The sequence below is a fragment of the Rhinopithecus bieti genome, unplaced genomic scaffold, assembly GCF_001698545.2.
Source record: "Rhinopithecus bieti isolate Rb0 unplaced genomic scaffold, ASM169854v2 scaffold_7049, whole genome shotgun sequence".
Classification (NCBI taxonomy): Eukaryota; Metazoa; Chordata; class Mammalia; order Primates; family Cercopithecidae; genus Rhinopithecus; species Rhinopithecus bieti.
This window is the reverse complement of record NW_016805922.1, coordinates 753,998-772,979: the sequence shown is the minus strand read 5'-3', so window position 1 is coordinate 772,979 and position 18,982 is coordinate 753,998. Positions and strand designations below refer to the sequence as shown.

At 39.9% G+C, this 18,982-nt stretch overlaps 1 protein-coding gene across 1 annotated transcript in view; it reads right to left on the bottom strand.

Annotated features, from left to right (window-relative positions):
* Positions 1-3,732: 3,732 nt before the first annotated feature.
* Positions 3,733-18,982, bottom strand: part of RAD18 (RAD18 E3 ubiquitin protein ligase) — an 82,489-nt gene continuing 67,239 nt past the window's right edge. The window contains 2 exon segments of the mRNA XM_017874158.1: positions 3,733-5,331; positions 13,134-13,196. Of these exon segments, the coding sequence (XP_017729647.1) occupies positions 5,229-5,331; positions 13,134-13,196 (166 nt within the window). The 3' untranslated portion in view covers positions 3,733-5,228.

Below are 18,982 nucleotides of genomic sequence, written 5' to 3'. Positions count from 1 at the left end.
GAAATCCAAAATGCTCCAGTGAGGGTTTGAGTGTCATGTCAGCACTCAAAAAGTTTCCAATTTCAGAACATTTCCGATTTCAGATTTTCAAATTAAGGATACACAATCTATTGTATATCTCTAATTTGAAACTAGGGATAATTAGAACCTATCTTTCTATTACATTAGAACACGAAAAGTATTGTTGGTCTTTGTTTGCTTATAATTCCATAGAATTGTTCTGTTTTAGTCCCTTTCAATTTTGGACTCTCAGCTTTGATAGTTAAATGAAAGCCTTGCATTTGCTGTGACATTGACACTGATGAGCTCCAATGTGATTCTTTTTTTTTTTTTTGAGACAGAGTCTCGCTCTGTCACCCAGGCTGGAGTGCAGTGGCCGGATCTCCGCTCACTGCAAGCTCCGCCTCCCGGGTTTACACCATTCTCCTGCCTCAGCCTCCCAAGTAGTTGGGACTACAGGCGCCCGCCACCTCGCCCAGCTAGTTAAAACCCATTAAGACGCAGAGAAAAAAACTCCTTTAGAATACTTTGGTATCCCATTTTGAAAACCTGGCCATAGATTCTATTAAAAGCTAAGGTCCCAATAATTCTAGCTCCGAGAATATAATCTAAGGCAGTAATCATATAGATGGAAAAAACTATATGCACCATGATGCCTTCTAAATTATTTGTAATTGGAGAAAACTGGAAGTAACCTAAATGTCCAAGAGTAGAATGTCTGTGCAAAATGGCACAAGATCCGGATGGATTGTTATACAATCATTAAATAGAATTGATTATGCACTGTGGAATCTATCTGTGACAAATTAAAGTACTGTGTGTGTGTGTGTGTGTGTGTGTGTGTGTGTGTGTGTATGTGTGTGTGTGTTTATGGAGGTGATCCTGGATAGGTGATACGAAATTCTGACTTGTCCAGCTTCTCTTGATACTATTGGGAAGTTGGCAGACACACAGGCACTTACTAGCATGAGCTGACTTCCATAATTTTACGCTAATATTTTGTATTTTAGAACCAAAGGAGTCAGAAGATGCACACATCAGTTCCTGGGTGTCCATTCGTGCTGCCAGAAGAAAATACCACAGACTGGGTAATTTATAGACAATATAAATTTATTTCTCACAGGTATGGAGGCTGGGAAGTCCAAGATCAAGGCACTGGCAGATTCCAGATTCAGCGTCTGGTGAAGACTGCTCTCTACTTCCAAGATGGCGCGTTGTTGCTGAGTCCTCCAGAGGGAACGAAGACTGTGTCCTCATGTGGCGGAAGGGATGGGAGGAAACAAAACCACTCCCTCAACCCCTTTTAGAAGGACCGTGACCCCATCTATAAGGGCTCTGCCCTCACAACTTAATCATGTCCTAAAGTTCCCACCTCTTGTTAAGTTTCAACACATGAATTTTGGGGGAGACAAGGATAAGGAAAGAACATGGTGATTAACACTGTCCCCCTAGACTGATTTTCAAGCTTTCTATGGCAAGAGTTTATAGGCAAAAACAAAATCCCTCCACTGCATGTTTGATAGTGCCATGAACCTCTCTTTTGTTGCACTCATCACAGTTGTACATTAATCTATATAATTACTTAATGCTCATCTTCCCTTCTGGTCTACAAGCTCCATCAGGGCAGGACCTGTCTTTGTTTTTGCATATTACTTGACATATAGTCCTAATAGTTGAAGGAAGGAAGGAGAGGAAGAGAAGAAAGGAAAGAAAGGTAAGGGGAAAGAAGAAAAAAAAAAAGGGTGGGAGGAGAGAAAGAAGAAAGAGTGAAAGGGGAAGAGAGAAGAAGCAAATTTTTGCACAGGACGCTGTGGTCCGGGTGACAGTTAAGTACACTAGCAAACCGGGAAAGCACACTCCCATTTCCACTTGGAACACAGCAAGGCCAAGAGACTGAAATGGACAGGAAGGCAGGGCTGCCCTAGCACATGCTGGGGCTCTATCGGGGATGGCGTCCTAGGCAAGGTAGGACTTTCCAGCAGGACCAGCCGCAGTGCACATGACAGAGCAGCAGTAAGGAGGGCAGATGCTGGTAGAAGTCTGTCAGGGGAGCAGCAACATATGCAAGCATGGACTTGTGTCTGTATTCTGAATATCTGAACCTGGGGATACCCAGAAATACACAGAAGGAATGGAGAAATGCCCCCTTTAAGGTCTCAGTGCAGGTAGGTCAGTATCATGGGTGTTAATATAAATACTTGTTTACAGCCTCAGATAGTTGTTCTTAAGGATGTCTAAAAAACAGACTGAAAACCAAAAAAAAAATTATTGAAATGGTAAAAAAATGTAATGGTTGTGGTTTTCCTTCTTATGTTCATACTTTTATAATATGTACATAACAGAAGTGTTTCTCATTTGAATCACTGCTACTTTCTTTTATCGGATGCGAAGAAGTTTGAAATTCACTGTTTCTGTTTTTTTTTTTCCCCCAGTTCTAGCCTTCTCTATTTTGTCTATCCCTGTTGACATATCAGTCTTTACCATACGATTTTGTTTTTAAAGGCACACCTCCCTATATTATATACATGGTCTTACATGTATGAATTCTTTCATTAGGTCGAAAAAAACCAAGTATAGAGGATGAAAGGGTGGCTTGGCATACTAGGCCATCTAAAATGCATCCAGCAGCTCACCTGCACCCCTACAAACCATAAGCATCACTGCCATTCTGAGCTGACGTTGATGGGAGATGTTATAACTTTGAGGGGAGTGAGGAGGTAGAAAGAGTTAATAACCAGTGAATTACTGTAAGTTTGGTGAGAACTGTATTTTCACAAAAGGTGAATTTTAGAACCAGAAGTTTATCAGTTTCAATTCTGGATCTACCACTTACTCTAAGTTCCTTAATATTTGTCAGATAGATATAAACATGTATGTCTTTCAATGTATGAATATTAAACATATGCTAAGTGCTAACAGATAGTGCTCAACAAAAGCTCTTTAGACCTTATTTTTCAGGTAGACTTGGGAGTTCCTTTACATTACAGGTTTCTCAATCTTGGCACAACTGACATTTTAGACTGGATAATTCTTTACTGTGGAGTGTTTTGGGCTAAAGTGTGCCCCCCAACCCCTGCCACTAAATATGTTGGAAGTCTTAACTGTCAGTATCTCAGAGTGTGACGGTATTTAGAGATAGGGTCCTCTATCTAAAAAAGAGGTAACTAAAGTAAAATGAGGCCATATGCATGGGCCCTGATCCAATGACTGCTGTCCCTATAAGAAATCAGGACACCAGTCCTGCACAGTCATGTGCACACAGAGAAAAGACCATGCAAGGACACCGGGAGAAGGCCACTGTCTGGAAGCCAAGGAGAGAGGCCGAAGAAGAAACCCTACTGATCTTGGACTTCCAGCCTCTAGAATTGTTGTTTAAGCTTCCCAGTCTGTAGTATTGTGTGATGGCAGCCCTAGCAAGCTAACACGTGAGGGTTGGATGTTCAGCACCATCCCTGGCCTCCACCCATTGATACTGGTAGTACCCCTCACCACCCTCCACCTCCAAAAGTGTCTCCACACATTGCCAGCTGTCTCCTGGGGGGCAAAATCTTTCTGCCCACCCCACTGGGAACCACTGTTCTAGCTGATCTTTGGCCACCTTTGTATTCCCAGTGTCAGCACAGTGACAGATATATAACTAAGAAGATAACTAAATATTTGCTGAATGAACTCATGTGCCTGCTTTCCCAGTCTTGGATCTCACCATTCCCTCACAAACTCCTTTTGCTGCAATTAAAGTAGTAATTACTTCCAGTTTAATGTACAGACTGTGTAATTTGTCATGAAACAAGCAGTTTTCATTTTGATATAATTTCTGACAACTCAGTGACATAAATATATTCACGTGAGCCCCTATTTTGTTTGACATGCTCACTTACCTCACATCAGTTCTGCTGACGGATTTGGTAAGTGGTGCTTTTAGTTTCCTTAATGCACCATGAAGGATTTCAAGCAAATGAAATTATTATGACAAATTTTTCTATAGTCATTTCTAACACAAGGAACTCATAAAGAAATCAAATGTCTGGACTTCACTGTGAAAACACTAAACTCTCAGCCATAATGAGACTCCGCACATTATCAGAAACCCCAAAGCACATCAAAAAGCCAAGGTCAACGGAGACAGTCTTTGGAAAGGGGAGGTCATAAATGTTGAACCTGGCAAACCATAAATTTCTTGTCTTAACATTGCCACATTTGCTGTCATCTCATTTGAAAGATGTGTTTGGGTTGGGTGGTGGCAGAGGGGTGGGAGTTGGGGAATGCTGGCTCTGAAATGCCAGAGAGGCATTATGAACTCCGGAAGCATCTGGCTACTGGTAGACATTTTACACAGAGATAGCAATTTCTGACCAATCCATTTCAATGATTTCTAACCCATACTCAGCTATCCAGAGGATCCTGTTTTAAGAATACTATTGTAAACTGATACACTCTATTCATTTACAAAATTCATTCATTGTATATTTTTTTGTTTAATAGCTTGGATTCAGTGTTACAGATTTGATTGACCCAAGTGAAAAAATACACTAATCATTTTTAAGTGCTATTTCAGAAGAATATGTGCAATGTTTCTAAGTTATTGTGACTTTCTGACTGTTGTGGCTTTAAATTATAATACTAATATCTTACTCTGAGAAATGTGTAAGACACAGGTCTAACAAACAACTACATTAACCTCGGGCAACAACTATCATGGAGCTGCTGTAATACAGGCATGGTGGCGGCCTGCATTGGTACTTACACACACCAAGGATGTGAACTGACATCCTGCCTTTCCAAAATCATAAACATTTAACTCAACTGTTTCTTGTAATAAAGAGGTTGAAAGAATCCTTTTGTGAGGTTAGATTCTCCATGGAAGAGAAGGAGAATGGCCTAAGAACATTCTGAAATTTAGATATCAAACCAAATCATACCAAACCAAACCAAATCCCTCTGCCAAAGTGCCAAAGAGTCTGCCTACTCTGCAAAGCTGGTGCCTGTGCAAAACATATTTTTAGTATTTTTAGATAGAGATGTTTTAGAGGAAGGAGGCAACTGACCAAGTAAGGATATTTTGTAGTATTTTTCCCCTCTGGAAAAGCAGAAAAGAATGAACATCAGCTAACCAAAATATTTAGAATTTAGCATCTTTCCTTGGGCATTTATAAACAGGAAATCTGTCTGCGGCAACCAAAAGTACCTTATTCTAATCACTGCGTTTGAAAAGTCAGCAAAAGCCCACACTAATTCCTATTACGCTTGTTTCTTGGTTCAATCTCAGCACTTTCAGCGGCTCTTGTGCGGCGATTCTGTCTTGGACTTATTTCTGTGTCTTGAAGATCGTTTCTGAAGATAGAAAAAAGAAATGGCATCTTAGAAAGTAATGATTATTATTCTACAGCAGTTTCTAGTTTACAAGTGTTTCCACACGTATTATTTCATTAAAACCTCGAAATAACCCTCTATTCTGTGAATTCATAATTGTTATTATTAGTATTTCCACTTTATGAATTAGTGAATTAGCAAGGATTACAGATAGTCCCTTTTGCTGAATTAAAATTTAGGAGTTTTATGCTTCTGTTTTGCATGTAGAGGACTGGAAAAAAAAAGGCAAACAAAAAGCTGCTCCCATCCTAACAAGAAAAAGCCAGGCAGTCTAACAAAATCTTTATTCTTCTTGATCCTTCAGAGACCTGAGGTTGTAAAGGAACTAAGAAAGCAAAATTCCAAAGAAAAATATTCCCCTCCAAAGATGGGCCACACGTCTCTCACGTTTGGCAGAGTGTTGGAGAACGGGGTGGCTACCATACAAACAGGGAAGAAGAATCAGCTAAGATTTTCCTAATTTCTTAAGTACAGGCTAGTACTGCGGGCCACTGACACAAGGAGTGTCTGCACACACTTGCCAGCTCTTTTCCACGAGCCTCCGTCAGGTGCTCACAAGAAGACTGGGAGCAGGGAAGGAGAATGGAGAGGAGCCACTTCAGTGGCTACTGGGGACAAGAAGAAGTCCTGCCTGCTTTCTTGAATGCTTCTCTCCCAGGAAGCATAAGCTTTTCAATTGCTGAGGGAAACATAGGAAACTCACCCTGGGGCTCTGGCAAAGACCCATGGCCTCTGGGGAAGGAACAGAGGTGAAATCAGTCTGCCTCAAGGGGAGGCATATGACCTCATTTGCAGGAACGCAGGCAAAGATTCACTGTGCCAGGGGAAATGTAGAAACTAAAACCTCTACCTTACAGGAGGGGCAGAAAATCATCTCCAGTGATGACCTTACACTGACATCAAGCAGAGGTTTGGTCAAGGTAGCCTGATACCATGGGAGGAGGCAGAAGTGCTGAGAAAGGCCCATCCCTAAGCACACAGGGCCTACCTAAGACTCAGGCTGGACTGAGATAACAGTGAACCCTGGCTGTTTCCCACCATGCGCCTAGCACCAAGCAATAAGCAGGAGCAGGAAATGGTTGAGGGAGAGATACGAACATGGTGAAGATATGTCCCTATGGGGTGCAGGCAAGTAAGCATGACTGAAAGGAAAATGGGAGTAAAATCAGTGAGACAAACCCTCTGGCAATCCAGCCCCAACACTAAGCAGAAGTCAAAGCAGCCATCTGCTAGAGTAACTTGAAGTGGATGCACTGAAGGTCACATTAGTCACTAGGAAACTCCAATCCAGGTCAACTCTGAATTACCTGGCTCAACTCCCAACACTAATGACCCAATAGAAGGAAGCCCATTTCTAGGCACAAACACTGTTGACCTCAGTCCCTATGGTCCTTCACTGTATGGCCAGCATTCAAAAAGTATGATACACAATAATGCAAGGGAAAAAAACCCATTTTGAGATGGAAATTCCTTCAATAGGCTTTAAGTGTAATACACAAAGTTGATAAAAAGACTTAGTGAACTTGAAGATATGTCAATAAAAACCATCCAGATTAAGATACAAAGAGAAAAGGAGTGAGGGGGTGCATATAGAATAGAGCAGCCAGAACTGTGAGACAATAAAAATGGCATAATATGTGTATAACTGGAATGCCTGGAAGAAAGGAGAGAAAGAACTGTGGAAAATAAGTATGTAAAAACACATGGCTGTGCATTTTCTAAAAATTTGAAACACATCAAATCAAGATCAAAGTTGGTCAAAGAACCCCAATCATGATAAATACCAAAAATAAACAACCAACAAATAAGATCTCTCCAGGATTTGTTGTTGTTGCTGTTTGCTATTATTGTTTAGTAACTTTTCTAAACCAATCCTATAAATATGTATTCTTCATTGTGTATGGCAACTAAAAGTGTCTGCTTGATTAGCTTTGTAGTCCACTAATGATTGAACAGTTCCTTAGACCTCTGGAACCAGTATCATACAGAAACTCTTAGCAAAACCAGTCTTTGCTGAAGGGCTCTGTGTGCATGCTGGGGCATGCAATCAACATTCACTCAACACTCAGTGGACAACTCTGCCTTAGCCTCTAATTCCTGCTTGCACACAGCCTCATGGTTAACCAGGGGTGAAAGCTTAGTGCTTCCTTAGGTCTTTCCTAAGCATGCACAGAAGCTCTATGAATGAGAGTGACCCTCTAGATTCCCAGTAATATTTTACAGCTGTTCAAAACCCCCATGGAAATCTTACTCTTCAGCTTTTACTATTAGGCTTTTTGGTTAGCATATCGTTTGCCCCAATTGTTATGCACCACCTCAGACAGCTACAAAGCTAGTCAAACGTCTCTAACTGCATTCAACAAACACCCTTAAAGAAAAGGCTTTTTGAAGTGAGCAAGCTCCAAGTCAGGTAAAGTAAAGATAGTCTTGGCAAGTAAAGTCTTCCAGGGAACCATTAGATAGGCTAAGTAAAAATTCTCCAGGAATGTGGCTTTAAAGGGGCTCCAACCCCACTCTGCCTTCTCTGCAGACTATCAGCCTCCTGCTCCTCACCATGATTGCAGACTGTTGGCTTCCAAGGCCACAGAGGAACTAGAGAGAGAAGGATGAGAACAAAGCCAGATGAATCACCACAAAACTCACTGTTCTCACTGAGATTCAGACATTTTCTTGAATAAATGCCCCTAAAGTGCTGCTGCCTTCGGTTAATGTTCAGAGTTTTCCAAAAGTTGGATCTGACAATTTTGCAGTTTTTTTATTGCATTTATGGAGCAGAGAATTTCCACCATCTTTGGTATCACTCTTATCATTTTTACTTTTTTTCATGTTTTAGTTTATGTTCTTAAAAATCTCTCAACTTTTACCATGTCAAATTTTTTATCTTAATGTTTTATTATCATTTACTTATTTGACTTCTGATTATTTTTAAGGCTTAAATTTTAGTGGAATGTTCCTCCTTACTTTTAACTTCTATTTTATTGCTCTTTATTCTCATACCTTGTTTTTAATAATCCTTTAACATTTTTCAGTAATATTTTCTTTCCATGTTTCCCCTCTTTGATTTGCCTTTATGATAGCTGGCAACAGACACAGCTATTGAGGTAGTGGAAGAAGTCATCTATACTTCCACTTCCTTAGGAGGGGAGTTCCTGGCAAGGAGTATTTCAGTGGTACTCTCAGAACAATTCTCTAAAACACCTCATCCCCTAAGATGCAAGAATCCTAATAGAATAACCCAAGCCATATTTTTTTCCATGCATATAACGCATTGACTTACTAGAATAACACTTAATAAGATCTCACAGGTGCAGCAGGTTTTTAAATTCTTGGTCTACAGCAGGTATTACTAACGAATTTCTTTTCGTAAAATTTGACAATAGCACGTTAGCCACATGGGAGGATATTCCTGGGGAGGGCCACAGTGAGGCACCTACCGTTAAAGTACTGAATCTATCTACTGTTAAAGTACTGAATCTATTGAAGGCAAAAACATGCCTTAGGAGATCCAGCCATTCATTATTAACCTGCTTCCAATATACATTATTTCCAGGATGACCTACTTTCCTTCTTGGTAGGTCCATAGAAAGAATCTCCTGGTGTGTGGCTCTCCTTGCCTCATGTTGATTATAGAGAGAGTGGTCAGATCAAGGACCACTGTAAACAGGCCTGAGTTTCCTTTTATTCATTTTTTTAAACACGGGATTCACTGTTTTCCTGCTGCAAGTACTCTCAATTACAGTAATTGTATCATTTAACAAACATGACAGGCTCATAAGTACATGCAAACAACTTCTCATGGGTTTAAGATGAAATGTAGACTATTAATAGAGAAAATAATTCTTCCTTTTCCGATTTTGTAAGAGAAAGTTATTTTCTAAAATTTTCTTTTAAAGGCACAATGAGATAGACACAAAGAGTTAGCAAGGTTTTTAAGTGGTGTTAGCTTAAAAACCAAATTTACAAATTTGGAAAGGAGCCTTTATTTCTTATAAACAATTATAGCCTGTAAGGTGACCACTCCGACAAGGCTGAGAAGTAACTCCGGCAGAGCCCAAAAGACAGGTACTGTAAGGGAGAGGAAGAGGGAAAAGGGATTTATGGTGAATGTGTGGACCAAACATACATATTCAACAGGTTACAGGAGGAGCTATGATTATTCATAAAGGGGGGTTCTAATGCAAGTCCTAATGCATGCATGCATGTTACACACAACCCATGTTCATTCTGGGGTGGAGACTCAATATTTAAATACATTACAATTAGGCCTTATATGTCAAAAGGTCTTTTTAGGACACAAAGGCACCCAACCGCTCAGCCACTATAAAACTGGCCAGAACCAGTCCATGATCAGTGGTCTCTTATCAGGAGAAAGTTACTGAAATCAGTCTCTTGTCAAACCAATGCTGTAGTTATAGCTTGTGGAACAGAGGGTCAGTTAGTCAGCTTCCGGCAGTAGATGTGCTACAATTGTTTTAATATTGTTTATCTCAAGGCCAGTACTTGTTTAGCTGCTAGAGAAAAAGAAAAGCCTTGTAGCAATTAGAATATAATTACTCTTTAAGTGTGGGGTGATTTACTTAACCCTTGTCTCGCATGGCCTTAAGTCCTGTCTATAATTTGGTATTTTATTGCCACAAAAAAATATGTTCTGTCAGTCCTATGATCTCTATTCTAACATTAATGTTGGCCAGTTGTTATGTCTACACTGCAAAAGGGAGGAGGTATGATGAGGCAAGTCTGACCTCCTGTGCTGTCATGGCCAGGGACTGTTTTTAAGGTTTCTATGGGTCCCCTTGGCCAACAGGGGAGTCTGTTCAGTCAGCTGATGGCTTAAAATTTTATTTTTAGTTTACAGTGGCGATCCTTATTCATTCACAGGTTCCTGAAGCCAAGTAAGAACATAGAATCTACTAGTGAATACATTCAAATCCCATAAACACTGATTGACTGACTGACTGCCAGACACATTCATTCATTCACATATTTTTGGGTGCCTATGCTGGGCTGCCCAGACATAGTGCTAGGTGCTAGGGATTTAAAATCCAGTGTACTTACTCACTAGAAAGGGTGAGAGTGCTGCTGGAGTAAAATCAGGGGCTTCTGAACACAGTATGAAGAAAGGAATGTCAACTGCTATCTAGATGAAGAAAGGGGAAAGGGCAATTTGGACAGAAGCAGCAGCGTGTGCAAAGGCCAGAGGCAAGGCGGCATAATCATGAGGCAACTGCGAGTGGTTCAGCTTGGCAGCTTGGCTGAAGCCACAGTCATGTCTCTAGGACCTGTGAGTATAATGAAACTTGTTTTCCTGAGCCTCTCTTGTGTCTCTTCTTGTGGCCACACCTGACTGATCATCTCATAAAAGAATACAAAATGTAGATATAAGACCCCAAGACCAGTTTGTAGAAAATAAGTTTCCTGCTGCTTACGAAAACACTGCTTTATATGGAGCCATGTGTTGCTAACGAAACCTCTAAATCATTTGTGGAATTAAGAGAATGTGTTGGAACTGATATGGTATGTTCCAGGACTAATATCTCAAATATGCCACTTGTGGTACTACAAAAAAAAAATGCCTATAAGCTTAAGATGGGTATTTGTAGAACTGCAACATTTTGTTGAAAAGTAAAGCTCTGGAGGCTTTTCCTGATTCTGCTTTTAAAACTACATCACAGCATAAGTTCTTCCTTAGAAGGAACTGAGGCTGTTTATTCTATATTCTGCTGAAATCAGGAGGCCTGGATTCTGATCCTGGTGGTATCACTAACCAGTCCTCGGACCTTGACCAAGGGTCAGTTTACCTCTCTGGAGCCCAGCTTCCTTCTCTATAAAACAAATGGGTGGGGCTAAACGAGCTGTTGTATCTTTCCTCTTTAAAAAGTGAAATGATGGGATTTGTTTTCTAAGTGCTTTCTGGTAGTAATGACTTGAAGAAATTATCATTATCGCTGGGCACGGTGGCTCAAGCCTGTAATCCCAGCACTTTGGGAGGCCGAGACGGGCGGATCACGAGGTCAGGAGATCGAGACCATCCTGGCTAACACGGTGAAACCCCGTCTCTACTAAAATACAAAAAAAAACCTAGCCGGGCGAGGTGGTGGGCGCCTGTAGTCCCAGCTACTCCGGAGGCTGAGGCAGGAGAATGGCGTAAAACCCGGGAGGCGGAGCTTGTAGTGAGCTGAGATCCGGCCACTGCACTCCATGCACTCCAGCCCGGGCGACAGAGCAAGACTCCGTCTCAAAAAAAAAAAAAGAAAGAAAGAAATTATCATTATCAAGAACAGGCTTGGGCTCAGGAACACTAGTGTCAGGGTTAGTTCAGCATGAAGAGGTACAAGAGGAAAGTAATTAGCTAAGGAGTTGCCTCCTCTCCCAGAACTCAAAGTTAAATAATGCTTAGGTGAGAGACAGTAATGCAGCCAAAATCTCAAACTTACATAAAATGCTACTGCTTGAACCACCACGTATTTCATAATAAACCCATGTGTCCCCTGGATACACCATACTTTTCCACTCTCCCAGTGATTCAGCTATGAAACGACAAAATGTCAACTGCACAGCAAACCTCTCCTCCTCTGGAAAGATAGTGGAGTTTAATGGTTGAGGATGCTGACTTTTGACAATTAGGTTAGAATCTCATCTCCATCACTTATTACTTATTGCTATATGACCTTGGGCTGGAGACTTACCCCTTTTAGCCTCAGTTTCCTCACTGTAAAACAGGGATAACAGTATATAATAGTGCTACATTTAAATGAGATCACACATGTATTTACTATGAGTTAGGCTCATGCTGACATTGGGGTTAAAATGCCTAACTTATAGACCAGTAGGAGTGATGGGCAAACAAACAATCATACAAATGTGCTGGGATGGACACAGTGCCGTAAGCGCCTACAGTAGGAGGACTGGATCCAGGAAGAACCTGAGCTGGTGAGTAGGGGTGTAAACTAGATGAAAAAATAAAGAACACTCTGGGTAGAGGACAAGTTCAAAGGCTCTGTGGTGGGAGAGAGCTTTTCATGCAGGAGGACCTAAGACGTCTATATGATGAAGCAGAGAGAATATGAATATGAAGTAAATAATAAGAGATGAGTCTGGAGAAAGAGATCCAATCATTTAGCACTTTTTAGGCATATTAAAGAGTCCCTTCTTGAACCTAAAACAAACAAGAGGCCATTCAAGACTTTTAGAGCAGAGGGATGAGTAACAGTGATCAGATTTGCACTTTGAAAAGATGGCTCTAGCTGCATTGTGGCAATTACATAAGATTATAATACCATGTTTTTACTGTACCTTTTCTAGGTTTAGATACACTAACAGGTACCATTGCGTTACAAATGCCTAACTGTAACACGCTGTACAGGTTTGTAGCCTAGGAGCAATATGCTATATACCCTAGAGCCCAGCTGTATGGTGGGCTATACCATCTAGGTAAGTATACTCTGATGTTCCCACAACAATGAAATCACATTTCTCAGGATGTATCCCCATTGTTAAGTGATACATGAGTGTATTAATTGCCCATAGGAACAATTTATCCATACAGAAATAACATCTGATACATAACTGCAGTTATATAAGATTCCATTTCTTAGCAGAAATATATAGAAACAAGTAGTAAACCGAAAATCTTTATCTTGCACGTGGATTACTACTCCTTCAAACCAGAAAGCACAAATATCATTTTGTTTGAAAATCAGCTACATAGAAGCATAATTTCTCAGGTCAAAGTGCACGTTTATTTCATGATTATGAGAACTCACTTATGTGATGCTTCCCAGGCTTCCTCTTCTTCTAAAAGATCTCTTATGATGTCTGAACTGGAACTAAAAGGATATGTACATCAGTATTGACAGACAATAAGAAGACTGTATTGTCCCATTTATATAAAATTTTAGAAAAAACAAATGAGTCTATAGTGAAAGAAAGCAAACAAATGGTTACCAGTGAGAGAAAGGAGGGAGAGTGGGGGTGGGCAAGGAAAGAGAGAGCCAAATGTAGTTTCCATTAGGAGAGGGGGAGCAAAGGCCAAAAGCACTGAAGAACACTGAGGCACATTTTACCAACTTTAGTATTTTCCACTAGCCAGGGAGGCTGAGATTCCCTGCCACCCCTACTTCAACAGAAGTTGTTCTAAATCCTTCTATTTACAAGACCCCAGCTCCTGCTACTCCTTACCTCAGAGAGAACTACTCCAATTTTAAACAAAGCTGAAGCTGTTTTAACCCAACCTTTTCATACCCTTCTCTCTACTCCAGTGTCATCCATTCTTCTTTACCTGATGTGCTTAAGGTATGGTTTCTCAAGCTTTTAAAACTATCATCTTCCTAAGGAGTCTTTTTACACATTTCCCCCTAACCCCATGACATTTTAGTACCACAAATATGATGTCTATTTGTTCATGTGTTCTGTGTGTATGTGTATATGTATGTGTATGTATAAAGCACGGATATGTGTGTGTGTGTGTGTGTGTGTGTGTGTGTATCTGTGTTTTATGCATATACAGAGTAACCTTTTACCCACTCCCTACCCCATGAAAACAAAATTCCACCCTTTGGGGGTGATACTGCTCCTACTGAAAACCCATGAGTTAGGGAAATGGGAGCAGGGGAGGATCATGTAGTTCTGGGGCCTGGCAGGGGTCACAGAGCTGGAGAAAGAGTAAAGTCAGCTTCTTGCCAACACTGCCCCGGCCCCCCGCCCCATGCTCCACAACACACACAATGCTTTTTAAACAGGAAGGTTATGAAGCATCTCTACTAGTCCAGCTAAGAAAGGAGGATGGCCAAGTCTGTCAACTAACGTAGTAAAGTCTGTGATCAATTTACCTAGGGGTTTTCAAATCATCAGCACAAATCACTGATTTGTTAAAGTAAAATATTTGCAGTATACTAATGACATAAACCTAAGAGGTTTTTGTTATGCTACCGCAGTGAAAACAGATGGTAGAGGTGGTTTACAAAAAACACATCTCAGAAGTTGCCTGCAATCTCCTCTTCCTCTTCGACTTCAATGTCACTGCCCAGCCAGGCTCACAGCTCCCTGGTGTCTTCAATTCCCATTACCTTTCCTTCTACCCCACCTCAGGCACTCACCTGAATGACAACTAGATCACTAAATGGACTGATACAAAATCTGGGAGGTTCAGAATTTTATCTAAAATGAAGTTTCAGGATTATCTGCTATATCTGCTGTTTCAATTCTAGTCACCACTAAAAAATAGAGTTGATGCTAATACAATTAAAATACCAGAGAGAACTACTCATTCCTTTTTAAAGTAATGTACTTATTACTATATCTGCTCAAAAACCACATTCCTAAAATTAAACATAGTTTCACAAATAGGATTTTACAAAAAGACACTTAGGTATAACAGTCAGTGTTACTAAAATTATCACTCTCAGATCGCTTCCCTGTGGATAAAAGCAATTAATATTTTTGAAGTCTTAGTCATTTTAATATGCCTTGAAGATCAAAAATTCCTTTAATATTCTTTCAAGACATCTAAAAAATCCTCCAAAGGAGAAAATTAATTACTCATTCTGATATTTCTGGGGTCAGAGCATATACAAGCCTACACAACTACAGCTTTGAAGTCTAGAACAAGGAACTTTTTCAGAGTAGACTTCAGCTTGTCTACTATTTGGTCTTGAAACATTCTGGAAAGCCGTGCTTCCAGAAGCTGGATGAACATAAGGTTTGGTACATGAACGTTACAGCTGCTCTGTGGAAGGGCATTCAAATGGCACTCTCTGATGTCCCCACTGGTCCAGGCTACAGTGGATATTAATATATAGATTACATACGAGAAAGACTCACTGGCAAAGATTCAAAATTGAATCTTGAATTCGATGGAATTCCAAACCTTGGTCCAGGAAGATGTTAATAGTTTTATTTAGAACACCTGCAATTAATTTTTCACACCTTTTAGTCAGCTTTTAGCCTTATTTTCAGGTCAAAGTTGCAGAAATGTAAGCTAATTCTGTGTGTGTGCATGCACACACACATGCACACCTTGGTCAAGCAGGTTTTCCAGTAATATCTCACTCTTGTCATTCTCTGACTGAAAGTAGCAAAGCTTCTTCAGCAAAGGAAAACACTATCTTCACACATTCCTTTTGTAGCATCTTATTTCATTCTACTAGTAAAGAATTTACTTCTGAAGCTGAAAAGTAAGATGTCAAACACCTCTGGCAAATGTATGACTGATGTTAGAGAAAAAACCCACAGATTTCAGTGTCAGACAAAGTTAAGTTGAGGTCCCATTTCTGTTACTTACTGTGTAATTTTGGGCAAGTTACTTAACTTTCCTCTGTGTCGATATCCTCAAGTATAAAATCAGGATAATGATACAGGTATTCCCTGCGGTTTTTTAAAAGCTTATTCAATATAACACACTAAATGTTTAGCATAGAGCTTGGTACGTAGTAAATGTTCAACAAATGTCAGTTCCATTTTCGTGAAACAGATTTGGGTCTGAATTATCTGAATAATTGCCTCAGCACCAAGCTACAATTTGTCAGAGAAAACCTGATGATTATGTGCTCTATTTTAATCTTTGATTTCCACTGTTTCTATGACACCAGGGTGCAAATTCATCAGAACCGGCATGGCAGGTACACAGGGTACTGTGGGGTAGGAAAAAACGCAAACATCTGCTATAAAAATCCTGTGGATTAAGGATTACTTACAAGTGGAATTTTTCTATTATCTAGTAGTTACCCCGCCCCGCCACTTCTTCCCTTAATTGTGGCATTAATATGAACGTGGTTGAGTATATCCAGTTTAAAACAATAACTCTTTAAGGGTAGATCACTGGAGGATCAATGCAGGATGACATGCCGACCAGACAATGGTACTTAAATAAATTCTATCAGCTACCATGAATCTTTCCTTGAACCCCTATTTTTAGTAATCTGTTCTGTAAGATGAACAATAGTTTATAAGCCAAATATTTTAGCAGTTGGCTGACTACATATTAGAATAGTAAAGTTCCAGTTTCCAAAAAACTCATTCAATTATGACAATGACAAAAATTAACATGTTCTGAGCAACTACCTCTACAAGCCACAGTGATAATTACTTTGTATACATTAGCTTTTTTTTTTTTTTTTGAGACAGGGTGTTTCTCTGTCACTCAGGCTGGAATGTAGTGGTACAATCACAGCTCACTGCAGCCTCAACCTCCTGGGCTCAAGGAATCCTCCCACCACAGTCTCCTGAGTAGTTACAGGTACATACCACCATGTCTGGCTAATTTTTAAATATTTTGTAGAGATGGCATCTCCCTATGTTGCCCAGGCTGGTTTCAAACTCCTAGGCTCAAGTGATCCTCCCACCTTGCTTGGCCTCTCAAAGTGCTGGGATTACAGGTGTTGAGCCACCACATCCAGCCTTCACATTAGCTTTAATTCACAGAAGTACCCTAAGTTTTCTCCCCATTTGACAACGGTTGAGAGAAATTAAAGTAGAAAAACAGGAATGGGAATGCAAAACTCATCTTCTTTTGCCACACTGTGCTGCTTCAACAGTGGTAGCAGAAAAATCAAATGCTATTGATTTTACCAGAGTTAAGAATACCTCCCTCTCCTGCCTATTTATCAATAAGGTGTTTGTCACACAATCATCAACAAAGTTCTGGAAAAAACAAGGCTAAGAGTTTCACTGCTCTCCACTAGAACTAAAAAAAGATAAAATGAAGAGAGCTCCAGATAAGAGAAAATAATAAAAATAACTTAATGCATGCAAAATCCTTAATAAGAGATGAAACCAAGCAACAATAAGTTTATGTTCTATTTACAAAGCATTCACAATATATGATCATCTAATTTGCTTTGTAGACTCATCCAGGGAAGTTAGAGGGACAAACAAACAAAAAAAACTATTCCATTTTATCAATGAGGAAACTGAAACTCTGGGAGATTAATTTAAAATCCCACGTGCCAGGCACCTTTCCAGAGTCATAAAGCCAATGGCTGAGCTATCCTCCCACAAGGAAACAAAGAAGACTGACTGCTAGGTACATGCATCTCAAGGAGTCATACACATTTCAAGGACTTCATGTTACAGTATCTTGGACTAAGATAAGATACATTCCCCTAAAACAAATGTTCCATTCATCCAAAAGATGGTCTGTCTCATGCACCACACCCAGTTTAAGCTCTTTCTTTTCTTTTCTTTTTTTTTTTGAGATGGAGTCTCGCTCTACCGCCCAGGCTGGAATACAGTGGCGCAGTATTGGCTCACAGCAACCTCCGCCTCCCAGGTTCAAGCAATTCTGCTGCCTCAGCCTCCTGAGTAGCTGGGATTACAGGCACATGCCACCACGCCTGGCTAATTTTTGAATTTTTAGTAAAAGCCAGGTTTCACCATGTTGGCCAGGCTGGTCTTCCTGACTTCAGGTGATCCACCTGCCTCGGCCTCCCAAAGTGCTAGGACTACAGGTGTGAGCCACTGTGTCCGGCCTAAGCTCTTTGAAAAATGCAAAAGATACTGAAGAACTATTTCATGTTCCCACATTTTCTCTAGAAACTTCCAACAAAAAACAACTCACCACCTGAAACAGAATGAACCATTTAGCTTTCAGGGTATTCTAAAGTTCATAAATATTCCCACAAAAAAGGCTATAATAAAATACACACAGTAATGAGTTTTAGTAGAAAAAGATTTTGTGGCAACATTAAATTCACTGAATGTCACATTTAACAGTTATAAAATGAAATATAATGTCAACCTTCCAATAGCAATTATGAAGATTTTAAAAAATACAAAGCCATCATTGACTTACAGTAAGATACTTCCAACTTAGGATATTGTTCCACTAGTTTGATGTTTTTTTTTCTCAATTTGACCAGAAACATAAACACTTATTTAGTAATTTTTCTAGTAATTCCAATACCCTCTAAATTACAAAATCTCATTAATATATTTGTCTTCCTTATTGCCTACTCCACCAAACTTCATTAACCAATTTATGATGACGATTAACACTGATGAGATGATTTCCAAAACTTTAAAGAGTAAGGTTTAAACGGTACTTGCTTTTTGTTTGTTTGTTTGTTTGTTTGTTTAAAGAAGATTAATATATTTACATGGTTCCAAATCAAACGACATAAAAGATGTATACTGAGCTGGCCCACTTCCTCCTTTGTTCCCATCCAACCTGTTTTCTCTTGTCTCCAACATGAAATCACTTTCATTAGTTTGTTGTGTATTCTTCTAGTGTTTCTTTATGCAAAGCCAAACAAATATAAGTATTCTTCCCCCTTTTAGAAAAGAGGTCACATGCTATACATGCTGTTCTGAACACTGAACTTTTCCATTATCCAGGAATCCTAGTTGAAATGCTGATTTTAAAATGTTTAGATCTAGTCCTAAGAAACAACCTGCAAAAATTCTCTCCTGCTATAGCCAAATCTGTTTACTCTTTTCTGATCACCCCAACCCACACAGTTCCTGTACCCTCACATCTTTCACAAGCAAATCAAGTGAACTAACCCAAGCCCATCTGGGCATGCTGTTTTCTGGATCCTAAAACCCCCAGAACCAGAGTTTTCTGTCCAGGAGACATTTGGAACTCTTATTTTCAGAAGAACAAATTCTAAATCTGAAA